General features: G+C 42.3%; 1 protein-coding gene across 1 annotated transcript in view; it reads left to right on the forward strand.

Moving 5' to 3' along the window:
* Positions 1–17974, forward strand: part of BCL3 (BCL3 transcription coactivator) — a 70508-nt gene that overhangs the window by 7971 nt on the left and 44563 nt on the right. The window contains exon 2 of the mRNA XM_073655939.1: positions 16805–16979. Coding sequence (XP_073512040.1) covers positions 16805–16979 — 175 coding nt within the window. The remainder of the gene's footprint in view (positions 1–16804; positions 16980–17974) is intronic.

The following is a 17974-nucleotide window of genomic DNA, read 5'->3' on the forward strand; positions in this document are numbered from 1 at the left end:
CAAAGTAAAATAGTTAATAATGATTCTGCTGAAAGCTGAAATTTGGAACAGGCCACTTTACCTGCTTTAGGGCATTACTACAGTAAAAAAAAAATTCAGCATAGTATTGAATAAATTGCGCTATGATTTCCATCCTCAAATGTCCTCATTTGAGAGTTTTCAGAGGAAAGAAAAATAAAGCAATTGGCATATTTGAGAATGCCAACTTGGAGTTTCCAAGAAATGATTGCAACATAACTGAGAGGCAGTTCCATCGATTTGTCATTTACTGAGTAATAATGAGCATGGCGAAGCAGGTCCTGGCAGAACATTGCCAAATTATCTGGGTGTGCCAACTGGTTACTTCATGTTGATTAAAGGGTCATGCCATGGGTATTTTGCTAAGTAGTTGTATAATCAGGAAATGGAGCACCTAGCATGATTGTGATACATCTCCTTTGGAACGCTGGTGGGTGTGGACCCACTGCGCCATGGGCCTGGTTTATCCTGGAGGGTTGTGACTAAGTGTCTATCGAGTATTCACTAGAGCCTCTAATGGTAAGGATAGTCTGAACCACTGGTAGACAACAGGTACCATTCCAGGGCAGTCCGGAGGGTCAGAGACTCTAGTTCAGGGTACAAGTGGGCAAGATAAAAGTGAGGTCAGATGGTCCAAAGTCGGGGCAGGCAGCACAGGTTCAGAATACATAGCCACATAGCCAAGGTCTGTAGTGAAGAGCTCAGGATAAACGAGAAGGCAAGCCAGGTCAATAACGGGTGAGACAAAACAGGAAAAAGTCAATACAGGAACTAGAGACCGAGCTACTAAGAACCTAAGTTCAAGCGAGGAATGGAAGGTGGAGTCATCTGATATATCACCTGCTGGAAGGTGATAGGCCGGGGAAGCAGATCTCTGCAGGACAGAATGGATACAAATTCCTGCAGAGTTTGGCCTTGCCCCCCTATGACGCACAACAGCAGAGCTGGAAGATAGCACAAGGCAGCTCAGAGCGATAGTCAGGTACTTGATGGAGCGGAGCGAAACACACGATAAGTGGGGCGGCACTTAGAAGGCATGCGCGTAGCTGACATAACAGCTTTGACTTGATTGGTAGTTTACAGTTGTCTACACATATTGTAAAAGCGTTTTGGAGATTTTCAACATTCAAATGGTCTGCTGTTGACAGATCTCAATTTAGCTTTCCTTTTTCGTTTTAGTTTGTGTACCTTTTAAAATGCATCTGTTCAGACCCTTAAGACATGAATTTACAAGTAGAGCTTCAGTCTTCAGAATTTGGGGGCTTCATCTCATGGACACCTGTGTTATTGACCTACTTTAAACAATACATTTTTGTAAACTTCTGCATTGGCACTTCTGCTGGTTGCTATTGGAAATTGTCAATTAGTTAGTTGTCAGACATGCCTATAGTAATTTAGCTAAGTTGCTGTAATTTGGTGGGACTTTAATTTTCTGTGGCTGGTGAAAAGAGAACACTTCCCAGACAGTGCTGACATTGAGTCAACACAGAACGCTGGGAGATTTCAACTCTGAAGGTTGAAGAATTGTGAATGCAACGGTCACGCAGTAAATTGGGACTGTGGGTGCTAACCAGGTCCCTAAAACTAGGGGTGCCCTGGTCTATCCCTCTCCCCAGATTACTCCTGAAGGTGGAGACGTAGGGTTCAAGTGCCTTACTAAGCTCCTAAATTAACACTTATCTGTTCCCTTACCACCCAGGGAGAGTGGAAGCTGAAGTGTATAGAAATACACTGACCAGACAAACTAGGGAAGACAGACAGGGGTAAATGAAAATAACAATCATACAAAATACACTCACAGAGGGGAACACAGGGGAGTTAGGAGAAACCAAATAGGAGAGGATGAGGATGTGCATACAAACAAACTCCAAGCAACAGTCTCCTGAACAAATCTGCAAACGCCAACTCCAACCACAGACTACACCTCCAACTCCTCACCAGGCAGTAAAAACTATCACTAGCAATCCCTAAGTGCCAGAAGCGAGCATATATAGGAAAGGGGAGTGGCCAACACTGAACAGCTGAGACAATCCAAATAGGAAAGCTCCAGGAGCGTCAACTGAACAGATTAGCCCTTGCACTGCTAGCAAACAACTGTTTAATAAGATGGTGAAGTACTTCTAACCAGTGCGGGAGTTTGAGAAACCAGACGCCTCTATCGTCTGGCTACTCTCTATCGTGGTATCCCCGTGACAGCAGCCTTGGTCTATAATACATACAGGATCAGTGAAAAATACGATCCTTATATTATAACTTTCTATTAGGAAAAACTCTTGGTCACATTTGATTTGTTACTGGGTGCAGGACTCTCCCCCCAAGAGCGAAAGGAGGCTGGGGTGCATGGTAAGCAGTCAATGGAATGGAAACAAAGGATGTGAAAATCAGGTTAGAGTCATGGTATTATCTTTATGTTCCTTTTAAGTCAATACATAAAACTTTATTTTTGTTTCCTTTTTGGATGAAATGATATTCATGAACGTACATGGTAAGATTCAGGTATAGCACAGCCGAATTAGTTTCCTCCTGATATAATCAGGGAACTATCTCGGTTGAGAAACAATGTAAAATCACAGTAAAATGACATATTTGGCTTTGCTACATCTATACCTGCAGCGATTTGGAACTTTTCCAACGATGACATGCCTCAAGCTGTTTTACTCATTTCCTGTATTCTTGGAATGCAGTATTGGAATCCATATTGATTATTTGATCTGCTCCTATTGAGCTGTTGCTACATGTAAATGTAATAAAGTTATATTGGCCGGAATTTTTGCAATTCACTCGGTGGCTGTGGGTCCCCATTTATTAAATATTATGTACATTATGAGCCCCCAAATCACTCCTCAGTAGGATGCATCTTCGTTTCTAGAGCTGCTCGCTTCATTATCATGAAATTTTGGTTACTTTTTTACATTGTAATATTTTGGGGATTTATGAAGAGTCATGGTCAATCAATACTTACTGAAAGTTCTAGAAGAATATTAACTCACAATTTGCTCATAGAGATAGATAATTTTCCATTTGTCCAGTCCTATAAAGATAAATGTACAAGTATACTTTGGAAATGATATATTTAGAGATTGCATGAATTAGCCTCAATCCCTGCCCCATTGCGGTTCCTCTTCTCTACAAAGTAATATAAGTAGAAGAACGCATGAGAACAAAGTATTGTGATCATGTTGCTGTGCCGTCAACTACTAGGAGGGTCTTTTTGGGATATAATTGGCTATACCCATGGGTGAGGTTCCAACCACTAAAATGATCTCTTATCCTGAAAGCAGAGGTGCCTGTTCCATTTCTGGGGGAGAAGTACTTGATCTGTCACATTTTTTGGGATCAGTTGGGTTTCCAGTAGTAGGACATCTCTACCAGCCTGACATTTATGGCTTTATTATACCCAGCATATTGCCTAATATTCTCACAAGTCCAGGAGACTCCTGGAACATGTGGAGACCATCCAGACTCTTAAAAACAACTGGTGGTATTTTGAAGTGTTCCTAGTATATGACAGGTCTTGTATGGTGCTCCTGGCATACGACACGTGTTGTTGGCTGTTGCCAGTATATGGCAGACCTTGTGGAATGTTCACGGTATATAGCTGGTCTTGTAGGGTGTTCCTGGCATATGGCAGGTCTCGTGGAGTGTTCCCGGTATACGGTAGGTCTTATGCCGTATTCTCGGTATACGGCAGGTATTGTATGGTGTTCCTGGAATACGACAGGTATTGCTGGGTGTTCCCAATATACGGCAGGCCTTGTGGGATGTCCCCGGTATATAGCAGGTCTTGTGGGGTGTTCCCGGTATACTGCAGATCTTTTGGGGTGTTCCTGTTATACAACAGGTTTTCTGGGCTGTTCCTGATATATGTCTAGTCTTGTGGGGTGTTCCCTGTATACAGTGGTGGCCAAAAGTATTGGCACCCCTGCAATTCTGTCAGATAATACTCAGTTTCTTCCTGAAAATGATTGCAATCACAAATTCTTTGGTATTATTATCTTCATTTAATTTGCTTGCAAGGAAAAAACACAAAAGAGAATGAAGCAATAATAAAATCATTGATCATTTCACACAAAACTCCAAAAATGGGCCAGACAAAAGTATTGGCACCCTCAGCCTAATACTTGGTTGCACAACCTTTAACCAAAATAACTGTGAACAACCGCTTCCGGTAACCATCAATGAGTTTCTTACAATGCTCTGCTGGAATTGTAGACCATTCTTCTTTGGCAAACTGCTCCAGGTCCCTGATATTTGAAGGGTGCCTTCTCCAAACTGCCATTTTGAGATCTCTCCACAGGTGTTCTATGGGATTCAGGTCTGGACTCATTGCTGGCTACCTTAGAAGTCTCCAGTGCTTTCTCTCAAACCATTTTATAGTGCTTTTGGAAGTGTGTTTTGGGTCATTGTCCTGCTGGAAGACCCATGACCTCTGAGGGAGACCCAGCTTTCTCACACTGGGCCCTACATTATGCTGCAAAATTTGTTGGTAGTCTTCAGACTTCATAATGCCATGCACACGGTCAAGCAGTCCAGTGCCAGAGGCAGCAAAGCAACCCCAAAACATCAGGGAACCTCCGCCATGTTTGACTGTAGGGACCGTGTTCTTTTCTTTGAATGCCTCTTTTTTTTCCTGTACACTCTATGTTGACGCTTTTTCCCAAAAAGCTCTACTTTTGTCTCATCTGACCAGAGAACATTCTTCCAAAACGTTTTAGGCTTTCTCAGGTAAGTTTTGGCAAACTCCAGCCTGGCTTTTTTTATGTCTCGGGGTAAGAAGTGGGGTCTTCCTGGGTATCCTACCATACAGTCCCTTTTCATTCAGACGCAGACGGACAGTACGGGTTGACACTGTTGTACCCTCGGACTGCAGGGCAGCTTGAACTTGTTTGGATGTTAGTCGAGGTTCTTTATCCACCATCCAAACAATCTTGCGTTGAAATCTCTCGTCAATTTTTCTTTTCCGTCCACATCTAGGGAGGTTAGCCACAGTGCCATGGGCTTTAAACTTCTTGATGACACTGCGCACGGAAGACACAGGAACATTCAGGTCTTTGGAGATGGACTTGTAGCCTTGAGATTGCTCATGCTTCCTCACAATTTGGTTTCTCAAGTCCTCAGACAGTTCTTTGGTCTTCTTTCTTTTCTCCATGCTCAATGTGGTACACCCAAGGACACAGGACAGAGGTTGAGTCAACTTTAATCCATGTTAACTGGCTGCAAGTGTGATTTAGTTATTGCCAACACCTGTTAGGTGCCACAGGTAAGTTACAGGTGCTGTTAATTACACGAATTAGAGAAGCATCACATGATTTTTCAAACAGTGCCAATACTTTTGTCCACCCCCTTTTTTAGGTTTGGTGTGGAATTATATCCAATTTGGCTTTAGGACAACTCTTTTTGTGTTTTTTTCATTGAAGACAAATTAAATGAAGATAATACCAAAGAATTTGTGATTGCAATCATTTTCAGGAAGAAACTGAGTATTATCTGACAGAATTGCAGGGGTGCCAATACTTTTGGCCACCACTGTATGACAGGTCTTGTGGGGTGATTCTGATATATGACAGGTCTTATGGGGTGTTCTCTTTATACAGCAGGTCTTGTGGGGTCTTCATGGTATACTGCAGGTCTTGTTGGGTCTTCATGGTATACAGCAGGTCTTGTGGGGTTTTCCACATATATGACAAGTCTTGTGGAGTGTTACCATTATGCCGGGATTGATATTTACCAAAAGTCATCCAAGGAAGACAATGATGCAAAAGGAAACATAAGCTAGCCTATCTACTCTGATCCCATAAATTACCTACTGTAACTGAATTTGCTGAAATAGTTCCTGCTGGCAATGATAGAAAGGTATCAGAAGAGCATCGCAGCTTGCTGTTTACGGCACTGTGTAGTTGCAGACCCATCAGAGTACCCATGTTGACCCTGAATGGACACATGAGCATCAGAGCTGGGCCAAGCAGCAATAGAAGAAGGTCGTTTGGTCAGATTAGTCGCATTTTCTTCTACATGATGTGGACAAATGGATGGGTGGGCACCAGTCATCCAATCACCTGGGGGAAGAGATGGTATTAGGACTGACTATGGGAGACAGACAAGCGGTCGAGGCCATGTGATGGAGAGATGTTCTGCTGGATAACTTTGGGTCCTGGCATTATGTGAATGGGACACATTCCACCACTTATAGACCCATTCATGGTAGAAGTATGCCTAAATGGCAGTGCCCCTTCTGCACTGCGAAAACTGTTCATGTGAAACATGAGAAAGAGTTGTAGGATAACTTGTCTCCAAGGTCCCCACATATCAATCCAATTCTCACAATTTACAGGACTGGAAAGGATCTGCTGGTGACGTCCCGATACCAGGTTTCACAGGACACCTTCAGAGGTCTTGTGGAGTCCATGCCTCTGTGTCAGAGCTGTTTTGGGTTCATGGAGATGACCCTCACAGTATTAGATGGTTTTACTGTTACAGCTTCTTGGTGCCTATGACTTTACTGTTGATAATGGCATTTCCTAGTTAATTCTGTTAAGTGTCCCCTGGGTGGAGCTTCCCAAATATATGAGATCATCTTCATATGGTTCTATAATTGTAGTTTTTCTTGGTAAAGCCACAATCTTGTAATTTGTGTGATGCAATTATTTTCCTTAACGATATGCCAGTAACAGGACGCTGCTCTGTGGATGTGGGACGCGAGCTGCGAGTTCATCCGATTTCCATGAAATGTTCCTAAGTCGTCACTTCCTGGTATAAACAATGATTGGATGGATAACGTCTCATGCGGAAAAGTTTATATAATCCTTCAACAAGGTCCGTGTTCCTGGAATGCATTAGAAATACATTTCTCAACAGGATATGGATTCATATGGGGAATTGTCTACTCTGGATTGCCACATAGAATAATGGCTTTCAATATCCTAGGGATTTCACCAGGTGTCCAAGTCAGCAGTCTATCAGACCTGTCACCAAATTTCACAATATAACTAAATAGATCTCTTAGACCTGATGAGGCTTGTGTACTGGTTTTGAAAGTCTGTCAGAATAGCTGTATAATCCTGTTATTAAAATTAAATTAGTATTCTGTGTGTCTAACTAAAGAGAGAGAGCTTATGAGTCTAGGTGTACTCAGTCTGACTGACAGTTGCAGCTTGTACCAAGCAGTGTGAGATCTCAGTAGCAGCAGGGGGGAGGGACACTGAGGAGCTGTCAATCAGTTTAGATAGGCAGGCATTTAGCAGCAGGGAGCAGGGACACTGAGAGGCTGTTAATCAGAGTAGGTGGGAAGAGAATCTGAAGCAGCAGGGAGGAGGGACACTGAACAGCTATTAATCAGGCTAAATGGCTGGAGATTCAGCAGCAGGTAGGAGGACATTGAGGAGATGTGGATCAGTCTAGGTGGATAAAGATTGAACAGTAGCAAGGAGGACACTATGGAGCTATCAGTGAGGCTAAATGGGTGGAGATTCAGCAACAGGGAGGAGGACATTGAGGAGCTGTGGATCAGGCTAGGTGGATGAAGATTGAAAAGCAGCAAGGAGGACACCATGGAGCTGTTAGTGAGGCTAAATGAGGGAAGATTCATCAGCAGGGAGGAGTGACTCTGAGGAGCTCTTAATGAGGCAAGATAGGCAGATATTCTGAAGCAGCAGGGAGGAGGGACACTAAACAGCTATCAATCGGGCAAAATAGCTGGATATTCATCAGCAGGGGGGATGACATTGATGAGCTGTGCATCAGACTAGGTAAGTAAAGATTGAGCAGCAGTGAGGAGTACACTGAAAAGCTATCATGCTAAATGGCCAGAGCTTCAGCAGCAGGGAGGAGGGACACTGGGGAGCTTTCAGTCAAGCTATGTGGGCAAAGATTCAGCAGCAGTCAGGAGGGCACCGAGGAGCTGTCAATTAGGCTAGATGGGCAGAGATCCAGCAGAAGCCAGGAGGACACTAAGGAGCTGTCAGTTAGGCTAGATGGGCAGAGATCCAACAGCAGGGAGGAGGGACATTGAGGAACTGTCAGGCTGGATGGGCAGAGATCCAGCAGCAGGGAGGAGGGACACTGAGGAACTGTCAGTCAGGCTTGATAGGCAGAGATCCAACAGCAGTGAGGAGGGACACTGAGGAACTGTCAGTCAGGCTAGATAGGCAGAGATCCAACAGCAGGGAGGAGGGACACTGAGGAACTGTCAGTCAGGCTAGATGGGCATAGATCCAACAGCAGGGAGGAGGGACACTGAGGAACTGTCAGGCTAGATGGGCAGATATTCAGCAACAGGGAGGAGGGACACTGAGGAGCAGTCAATCAGGGTACAGTGAGTTTAAAATTTCAAAACCAGTCTCAGACAAATAGACCAATTATCACTCTGACCAAGTGTGTAAATGGTGATCTGAGAACTACCAAATATTACTAGGAGTGTCTGCATGGAAATGTGCCCTGTGCATAAGGCCTAGATATCGCTCTTGTCGTCCAGCTGTTGCATCATTTCGTCTTGGACTCAGTGTTATGCTGTTTGCACTGTATCGAAGCATTGTCATGATGTGATACTCTACAGACCAGACTGCTCACCTCACTGCTTTCCTGTGAGGTAAGGAGAGTCGATGATTAAAACTGGCCGAGAATATTACATGTGTATCGGCAGTCGATATTTGCCATACCCTATAGCTGCACTATACCCAATTCTTTTAGTACAAGTCTTTCTGCTTCTTTTGAAAAATCTATCATTTGACATCTGTTTACTATTTTAAAGATATGGCTGTCTAGTAACCAACTAGTCAATGTGGAAAGGCACACAACCAAAATAAGAGGACTTAGTTCTGTAATTGTAATGTGTTTTTTGTTTGTTTTATACTACATCATGTGTATGAAATTCTCCAAATGTCCTAATATAGAACTGTGACAAAGTCATTGGCAAAGTACTGGAGGGGAGATATGTTTCACCCAGGCTATTAGCTTCAGTAAGTTGAAACCTAAAAGTTTGCTCCAGCACACTATGTGTCTAGGGGTTAATCGGCCATTTTTAATGGGCTAGGTTTTTATATGAACAGCTGTAGAGTGGGTGGGAGGCTTTTCACCATATCTCTACCCCAGGGTGTGGCCGGGGCTATAAATAGCCAGTCTTTTGTAACATTCAGTGTTCAGTAGGGCTGGAGAGCGGACCTCCAGCGCTTTGTGTCCTGACAAAGAAAAGCTGAACCATGTGGTTGCTAAACTCTGAGCGGGTGGATCCCCGCTACCACATGGACTGTGCTTTGTGCTACCACTTTGCTTTGTTTTCCTGTTTTTTGCCCAAAGGACCATGTTTATTTTTACATCATCACTGTTTATTCTGCCTGTATAATAAACCTGAGAAGAATTTAAAGAGACAGTGTTCCCGTGTCTACCTCCGTGTGCTGTCGAGTGAGCCGGTCTACAACAGTAGACATATAGAATTAGCTATATACACATTTAAGTACTCCAGAGCTACACTCACTATTCTACTGATGTCGAGACTGTGTACTTACATTACTTATCCTGTACTGATCCTGGGCTACATCCTGTATTTTACTCCAGAGCTGCACTCACTATTCTGCTAGTGCAGTCACTGTGTACATACATCACATTACTGATCCTGAGTTACATATTGTATTATACTCCAGAGCTGCACTCACTATTCTGCTGGTGTAGTCACTGTGTATATCCATTACATTACTGATCCTGAGTTACATCCCGTATTATACTCCAGAGCTGCACTCACTATTCTGATGGTGCAGTCACTGTGTACATACATTACATTACTGATCCTGTACTGATCCTGAGTTACATCCTGTATTATACTCCAGAGCTGCACTCACTATTCTGCTGGTGCAGTCACTGTGTACATACATTACTTTGCTGATCCTGTACTGATCCTGAGTTACATCCTGTATTATACCCCAGAGCTGCACTCACTATTCTGCTGGTGCAGTCACTGTGTACATACATTACATTACTGATCCTGTACTGATCCTGAGTTACATCCTGTATTATACTCCAGAGCTGCGCTCACTGTTCTGCTGGTGCTGTAGCTGTGTACATACAGTACATTACATTATTGATCCTGTACTATTAGTTCACCAGGCATTGTAAGTAATCTCATGTAAGATAATGTAAATATCTTAGCTGAGTTGACTTTGTGTTGACTGTTTCCAATGACAATTATCAGATTTATGATTGCTGCTCTGGAGAGTAATCCAGACTGTGACTCAGCATCAGTGTAAGATAAGTAATGTAATTTAGTCTCTTTTTACATAGATTGTATATGTATAGGCTATAAACAGTCTTTTCTGCTGAATTGATATTCTCCCAGTCTGGATTTCTTCTTGGATTCCCCTATGAATAACTTATTTTCCATTATTTATATAGTTCTACAACTGTAAACCATACAGTACAGACCAAAAGTTTGGACACACCTTCTCATTTAAATAATTTTCTGTATTTTCATGACTATGAAAATTGTACATTCACACTGAAGGCATCAAAACTATGAATTAACACATGTGGAATTATATACTTAACAAAAAAGTGTGAAACAACTGAAAATATGTCTTATATTCTAGGTTCTTCAAAGTAGCCACCTTTTGCTTCGATGACTGCTTTGCACACTCTTGGCATTCTCTTGATGAGCTTCAAGAGGTAGTCACCGGAAATGGTTTTCACTTCACAGGTGTGCCCTGTCAGGTTTAATAAGTGGGATTTCTTGCCTTATAAATGGGGTTGGGACCATCAGTTGTGTTGTGCAGAAGTCTGGTGGATGCACAGCTGATAGTCCTACTGAATAGACTGTTAGAATTTGTATTATGGCAAGAAAAAAGCAGCTAAGTAAATAAAAACGAGTAGCCATCATTACTTTAAGAAATGAGGGTTAGTCAGTCCGAAAAATTGGCAAAACATTGAAAGTGTCCCCAAGTGCAGTTGCAAAAACCATCAAGCGCTACAAAGAAACTGGCTCACATGAGGACCGCCCCAGGAAAGGAAGACCAAGAGTCACCTCTGCTTCTGAGGATAAGTTCATCCGAGTCACCAGCCTCAGAAATCGCAGGTTAACAGCAGCTCAGATTAGAGACCAGGTCAATGCCACACAGAGTTCTAGCAGCAGACACATCTCTTCAACAACTGTTAAGAGGAGACTTTGTGCAGCAGGCCTTCATGGTAAAATATCTGCTAGGAAACCACTGCTAAGGACAGGCAACAAGCAGAAGAGACTTGTTTGGGCAAAAGAACACAAGGAATGGACATTAGACCAGTGGATATCTGTGCTTTGGTCTGATGAGTCCAAATTTGAGATCTTTGGTTCCAACCACCATGTCTTTGTGCGACGCAGAAAAGGTGAACGGATGGACTCTACATGCCTGGTTCCCACCGTGAAGCATGGAGGAGGAGGTGTGATGGTGTAGGGGTGCTTTGCTGGTGACACCGTTGGAGATTTATTAAAAAATGAAGGCATACTGAACCAGCATGGCTACCACAGTATCTTGCAGCGGCATGCTATTCCATCCGGTTTGTGTTTAGTTGGACCATCATTTATTTTTCAACAGGACAATGACCCCAAACATACCTCCAGGCTGTGTAAGGGCTATTTGACCAAGGAGAGAGTGATGGGGTGCTACGCCAGATGACCTGACCTCCGCAGTCACCAAACCTGAACCCTCTCGAGATGGTTTGGGGTGAGCTGGACCGCAGAGTGAAGGCAAAAGGGCCAACAAGTGCTAAGTATCTCTGGGAACTCCTTCAAGATTGTTGGAAGACCATTTCCGGTAACTACCTCTTGAAGCTCATCAAGAGAATGCCAAGAGTGTGCAAAGCAGTCATCAAAGCAAAAGGTGGCTACTTTGAAGAACCTAGAATATAAGAAATTTTTTCAGTTGTTTCACACTTTTTTGTTAAGTATATAATTCCACATGTGTTAATTTATAGTTTTGATGCCTTCAGTGTGAATGTACAATTTTCATAGTCATGAAAATACAGAAAAATCTTTAAATGAGAAGGTGTTTCCAAACTTTTGGTCTGTACTGTATATGATTTCAGACAATGGATTTTTGAAGTTTCTTTTTTTGTGGTTGGTCATTGAATATTTTTTGTCCTGGATGACAGTGCCATAACTTAAAGTGACACTTTGGACAAAACGACCCATCAATCTCTACCATGGCCTGTTGACTGGTCTGGGTTTCCATTGTTAGGATGTAGATCAAGGTTGACTTTTTGACTATAACCAAAAAAACCCCACAATGATCAACTTTCCAGTAGATATCTGCCATAGGTTGGCATCTGTCATGCTTGTACATGTCAAATGACACCGATGCATGACAATAAAGAGTCTAAATTGGTCTTTTTAGCCATTCAAAATAGTCACCTTATGAGTAACGTCAGTCCTTTGTCCACAGTGAGACTCGTAATGTAATCTCATTCCTATCTTTCTCTGGAAACTAGCTGACCAGTCAATGTTTTGGAGTGTGGAAGGAAAAAAAGGGAATCCAGAGGAAACATTATCATATAGAAGATGCAATGTTTTTGTCTTGTTGGATTGACCACTTGAACACGATTGAGCACTTGACCACCATGATGCCCTCCTTAAGATATGTTGAACATGTCATAGCAAACTGGTTAAAAGTTTGCATATCTGCTTTGTCTTTGCCCATTGTAGGTCTATCTCATCTTTTGACAGATGTGTTTGTGTAAAATTCCAGATGGCATCTAAATTAGGCCCAATGGACAATTTCAGTTTCGAGTTTAATCCAGTGGTGTTTAAATTCATAAATCCAGTTTAAATGAATATTTCAAAGGGTAAAATCCTTTTTAAGACATTGGCTTTAAAGGTAAAAGGAGAAGAAGATAGGTCCAACTGTTTCGGCCAACTTAATGCATTCATTCCCAAAGAATCCTCGACCTTTGTAATAATCCAACCGTGTGTATCATATTGGTCAGATTGTTGCTTGTGTCGACGAGTAGACAAGTATTGGTGTTAACTTCTAATTGACATTCATTAAAGTCCGGGAAGATATGGGACGCCTAAAAATTTCAGGTGGTTTCCAGAGCTGGCGTTATTCTTACGAGCTTCCCATAAAGCATTGGGGATGCACATTGCAAGAGTGTGTTGTAGTTAATATAGTCAGGTTTCTGCTTTTTGTATTGTAAATTGTTGTGGCTCATAATATGTTTATTTATAAGGAAGCACGGGTGTAGCTATGAGGGCGGTAGAAGTTACTGCCTTGCTCTGGTGCTTGAGAGAAGCCAAAAACCCATCCAATACGTAGGAGAACTCTGGCTATAAATGGTTCATGTTAAGTTTGGACCCCTGCTTTGGATCCAGGAGCTTCATGTTGGGTTTCTGGAAGGATGTTACATGTTGGGCAACATTAGTGTGTTACGCTGAATATTAGATCCATACTGATTGTACTCTCTGTCTTCAAGCAAAGTAAAGTCATCCTTACACAAGGCTTAGCTAATAGTTCTGGCCCTTGACCTCTGCATAAACGTGTTTACCCAATAGAAGAAACATGCTGATGGCAGAAGTGTTTCCCAGGAACAAAAAAAAGATTGGATATGTTGATATCGAACATGTTTGTTCATTGTTTCCCTACAGACCTAGAGGCTTGTACTCATTGAACCCTACCAAAATTGGTTTTATCCACCAACATTCTTAAGTGTTTATAAAATACTTAAAATTGAGAGTCCTCAGTGGCTGATACGTGGCAATAGGATCTATATTTTTTCCTGTATATAAGTCTAAAGGAGTAGCATGGGAAGTAAAGTATGACTGCACTTTCATAAAACTTTTGAAATGTTTTGATTGGTGACGGTCCAAGAGCTGAGACCTAACCGATTGCTAAAACCAAGGTGCCAAAGCCAAGCTTTATTTTCTTCCAATATTGAAGACAGGCTCCCTACAAAGTCTAGTAGTTCATCTTTAATCTTGGAGGAAGGCAGAGCTTAACTCGTCACATCTGCCTCTTCGTTTTAGCGATCTATGGGGTCTCGGCAACTGGATCTCCACCAATCAAAAGTTTTATCATGTCACTCTGATTTGTCAAAAGTTTTTTTAAAAGTTCTGTTACCCTTAATGTAATATCAGTGTTTGATTGGTGGAGATCTGTGGGCGATAGCTTAAACTCAACTGCCCATTAAACGATTTTTTTCACCATCTAAAATCGGTACAATTTCAAACTACTTGTAAATATAAGAATTCCAAATTCGTTCCCAAGAATGGAATGATTTTTAATTCCATTGTATAATGCTCAAAGCCTCAGATGCTAGCCACCTCTGCAGCCTTCCAGATATGGCTGTTTTTTCAGGCAAGGAACATGCTTGCAAGGATTCTTGGATCTGGCCATCTTCGGTGTTATTGTGCTACTCCGATGCTTCCTCTGCTTGCACTATGGGAAAGTATACGGTTCATGACAGTGGTGCAACCATGCTACTGGTCTGTCATCGGGAGCACACCGTTCCCTGGCAAGCAGTAAGCCACGAGGCAAGGGAGCAGTGCGCTCCTGAACAACAAAGATGAGAACAACCCTAAAAGATAATATATTGTCAGAAAAGGCCTTCAAACTACCATAATTTGTGGACCCTAAACTGATTAAATGGAGTAGGGCTATTTGTAACTGTGGATGTGACCTAGAACATCTTTATTTGGAAATGTATGGAACATGAGACGAGTTAGCGCCTCCCTGTAAAGACTCGGCTATTTGTGTCAAGCTAATCTAAACTATTTGTAACAGACCAGTGTGCAGGAACAACGGGGAAAACCAGCTCCTACTTAAATTAAAGCCATTAAACATCTAAGACTATGACGTGAGTCAAAAGGGGATATGTTAGAAAATCCCCTAAATGTCAGAAACAAAAACAAGTGCACGTAGTCACAGTCAACAGATTCTGCTTCAGAATTTCAAAGTTATGGTAATAAGTCAAATGTGTCCCTTGTATTTATGACTTACTGCCCATTTAAGACACTAAATCTCATCACTAATCTTAAATGGTTATTGCAGCAAAATCTTGACCTGTTGGAGATACTTAAAGAGAATCAATCGCCAGGTATTTGCTTCCCCATGTAAGAGAGGCTTAAAGTACGACAGAAACCCTGATTCCTGATTATTGGGCTTCTTGCTATAGTTTTGATGAATCAGTTTTGTCTGCTGCAGCTCTGCTAGTCCTCTCAATGATGCAGTCCTCAATATTAATGAATTCTGGCTATTCCTGTACCCCAACGTTGATTGACAGCTTTTTATGTACAGAAATCTATCAATGTCATGAGAAGGGTTAGGGTGCAGTCAGATGGTCTTATAAATCGGAACGAAGTGCACGGACTGGCCGGCGGCTACCCTGACCCAAGCGTTACAGCTTCATGTATTTCTATGCTGCTGTCACGCTCGGGTCGGGAGAGCCGCCAGCCAGTCTGTGCTCTGCATTCCAATCTCGGTCCGATTTATACGACTGTCTGACTGCGCCACTATACTGAACTCTTCATTGAGAGGACTAGCAGAGCTGCAGCAGATAAAAAAAGTGATTTTATCAAAACTAAAGAAAGTAGCCTAGTAAGTGACCCAGAACTTTCTGTCCCTATTTTATGATGTCCTCAGATTGGGAAGCATAAACCTGGTGACAGATTCTCTAAATTGGACCCAGGTTAAGACCAATTTAAAGTGGTTGTCCAAGATTTTTAACAAAAAGGAATCTGTCAGAAACTTTTACGTCCTCAAATCATTTATATGACTGTTCAGCCTTTTACCAGATAAACAAGTTGATCCCTTTATGACCCCAAAATGATTCTTCAGCAGTGAAAAATTGCCTTTTGAAGTTTTGTATATATGTATCTAGAAGTTCAGTGGGGCGTGACTGTGCACTTACAGCTTATTGGAGCTAATGACCAGTCAATCAACCAAAGGAGAGTGGCGCTTGGCATGGAATACAGCGTGAGGCTGAGGAGCTGTAAGTGCATCTTCACACAGAAGTTCAATGGGGTGTGGCGGTGCACTTAGAGCTCCTCAGCCTTGCGCTAAATTTTCCGCCATGTATCGGAGCAAATGACCAGTTAGTCAACCAAAGGAGAGTGGCGCTTGGCATGGAATACAGCGTGAGGCTGAGAAGCTGTAAGTGCATCTTCACACCCAATGCACTTTCAGAGACATAAATAGAGAACTTCAGAAAACCATATCTCACCTCTGGAACATCTTATTGGGACCTTAAAGGGATAAAACTGTTTATTGTTTTAAGTGCTACATAGTCATATAAATGGTTTGAGGATGTAGAAGTTTCTGACAGGTTCCCTTTAACAGGTTCCGGTCTCGCTCATCTTCCTGAACTATCTGATTTGTTGACCGCGTATGGGCATGTGATCATTGCAGCAAATTAGTGGCCTCAGTTGTCCTGTTCTGACCAAGGCTTGTGATTGGCTGCAGGTCATCACCACAGTAGAGTTCACATCATCATTGAGACCTGAACGTTAATGCTGTAGAAGCCGAGGGAGCTACCAGATAAGTTTAAATTACTTTATCATTTTTAATTAATTAAAAAAAATTGGACAGTGAGGAAGATTGAGTGAACCCAGGTTATTTTTTTTGCCTTACTCTTTCCGGCACGTAAACCTAATTATCTTTATTGTCAATATTTCCTTCTCTGGTGTGTTGGGGAAATTTGTGTTTGTGTTAATTGAACTCTGTTGGGTTCCACCCTTGGTTGAACTTGAATACATTTGTAAAAATAAGAACAGCACATGGATCAATCATCCATTATTTTTTTTTAGTTGACATATGTTTTTTTTGTTTTTTTTTTGCAGGGAGCACTGCATGTATCTCCCCCACGTTATCCCTGTACCCAACATCTGGCTCTGCCATTTTGGAATCGCCCCTCCTGAGACTCGTGACACCATATCACACAGCCGTGGTTCCTACAGACACAGACCTCCAGGCTGACCTCATTGCTGCTACCCAACCAGATGAAGATGGAGACACGTAAGGCCTCTAAATTCCTAGCCTGCCATCTTCATTGCTTCTAAGATGAACCATACATGGTCTCCTTCATATATCAGCATGTGGACAAACACATTAATCTTTATAATTTTATTTAAATATAGCTGAAAAATATTAAATTATGGAATGATGTTACAATTTTTTAGATATTCTGCTTGCTCTGGTGGCTTCCATGGTAGCATCAACAGTCTATTCTTGGACTTCCTGACATGTGATCACCACTCAAGAGCTGAGACTGGGTGAGAGCATCAGGACTCACAGGCTTTCTCTATGAGTAGGTGAAAGTAACAAGGCTCACCAGCTTTCTTTAATAAGTGGACTGAGAAGAAGGACTTATAGGTTGTCTTTCTGAGCGTCCGGGGTACAAAGGAGGACTCACAGGCTTTGTGTATGAGTTTGTGATGAAAGCAGCATTCATAGGCTTTATTTGGGAGACAATGGATGAGCAGGACTCACAGGCTTTATCTATGAGAGAATGGAAGAATGGGACTCACAGGCTTTATCTGGGAGAGAACGGAGGAGCAGGACTCACAGGCTTTATCTAGGAGACTATGGAGGAACAGGATTCATAGGCTTTATCTGGGAGACAATGGAGGAGCAGGATTCACAGGCTTTATCTGGGAGAGAACGGAGGAGCAGGACTCACAGACTTTATCTAGGAGACTATGGAGGAGCAGGATTCACAGACTATCTGGGAGAGAACGGAGGAACGGGACTCACAGGCTTTATCTAGGAGACTATGGAGGAGCAGGATTCATAGGCATTATATGGGAGTGAACAGAGAAATCTGGACTCACAGGCTTTATCTTGGAGACAACAGAGGAGCAGGATTCACAGGTTTTATGTAGTAGTAAACAGAGGAAGCAAGACTCACAGGCTTTATCTGGGAGTGAACAGAGAAAGCTGAACTCACAGGCTTTAGGAATGAAGAGAGGAAGCAGGACTCACAGGCTTTATCTAGGAGTGACCAAATGAAA

Source organism: Phyllobates terribilis, unplaced genomic scaffold (genome assembly GCF_046119375.1).
Source record: "Phyllobates terribilis strain yellow unplaced genomic scaffold, ASM4611937v1 Scaffold_12__6_contigs__length_324123572, whole genome shotgun sequence".
Taxonomy (NCBI): domain Eukaryota; kingdom Metazoa; phylum Chordata; class Amphibia; order Anura; family Dendrobatidae; genus Phyllobates; species Phyllobates terribilis.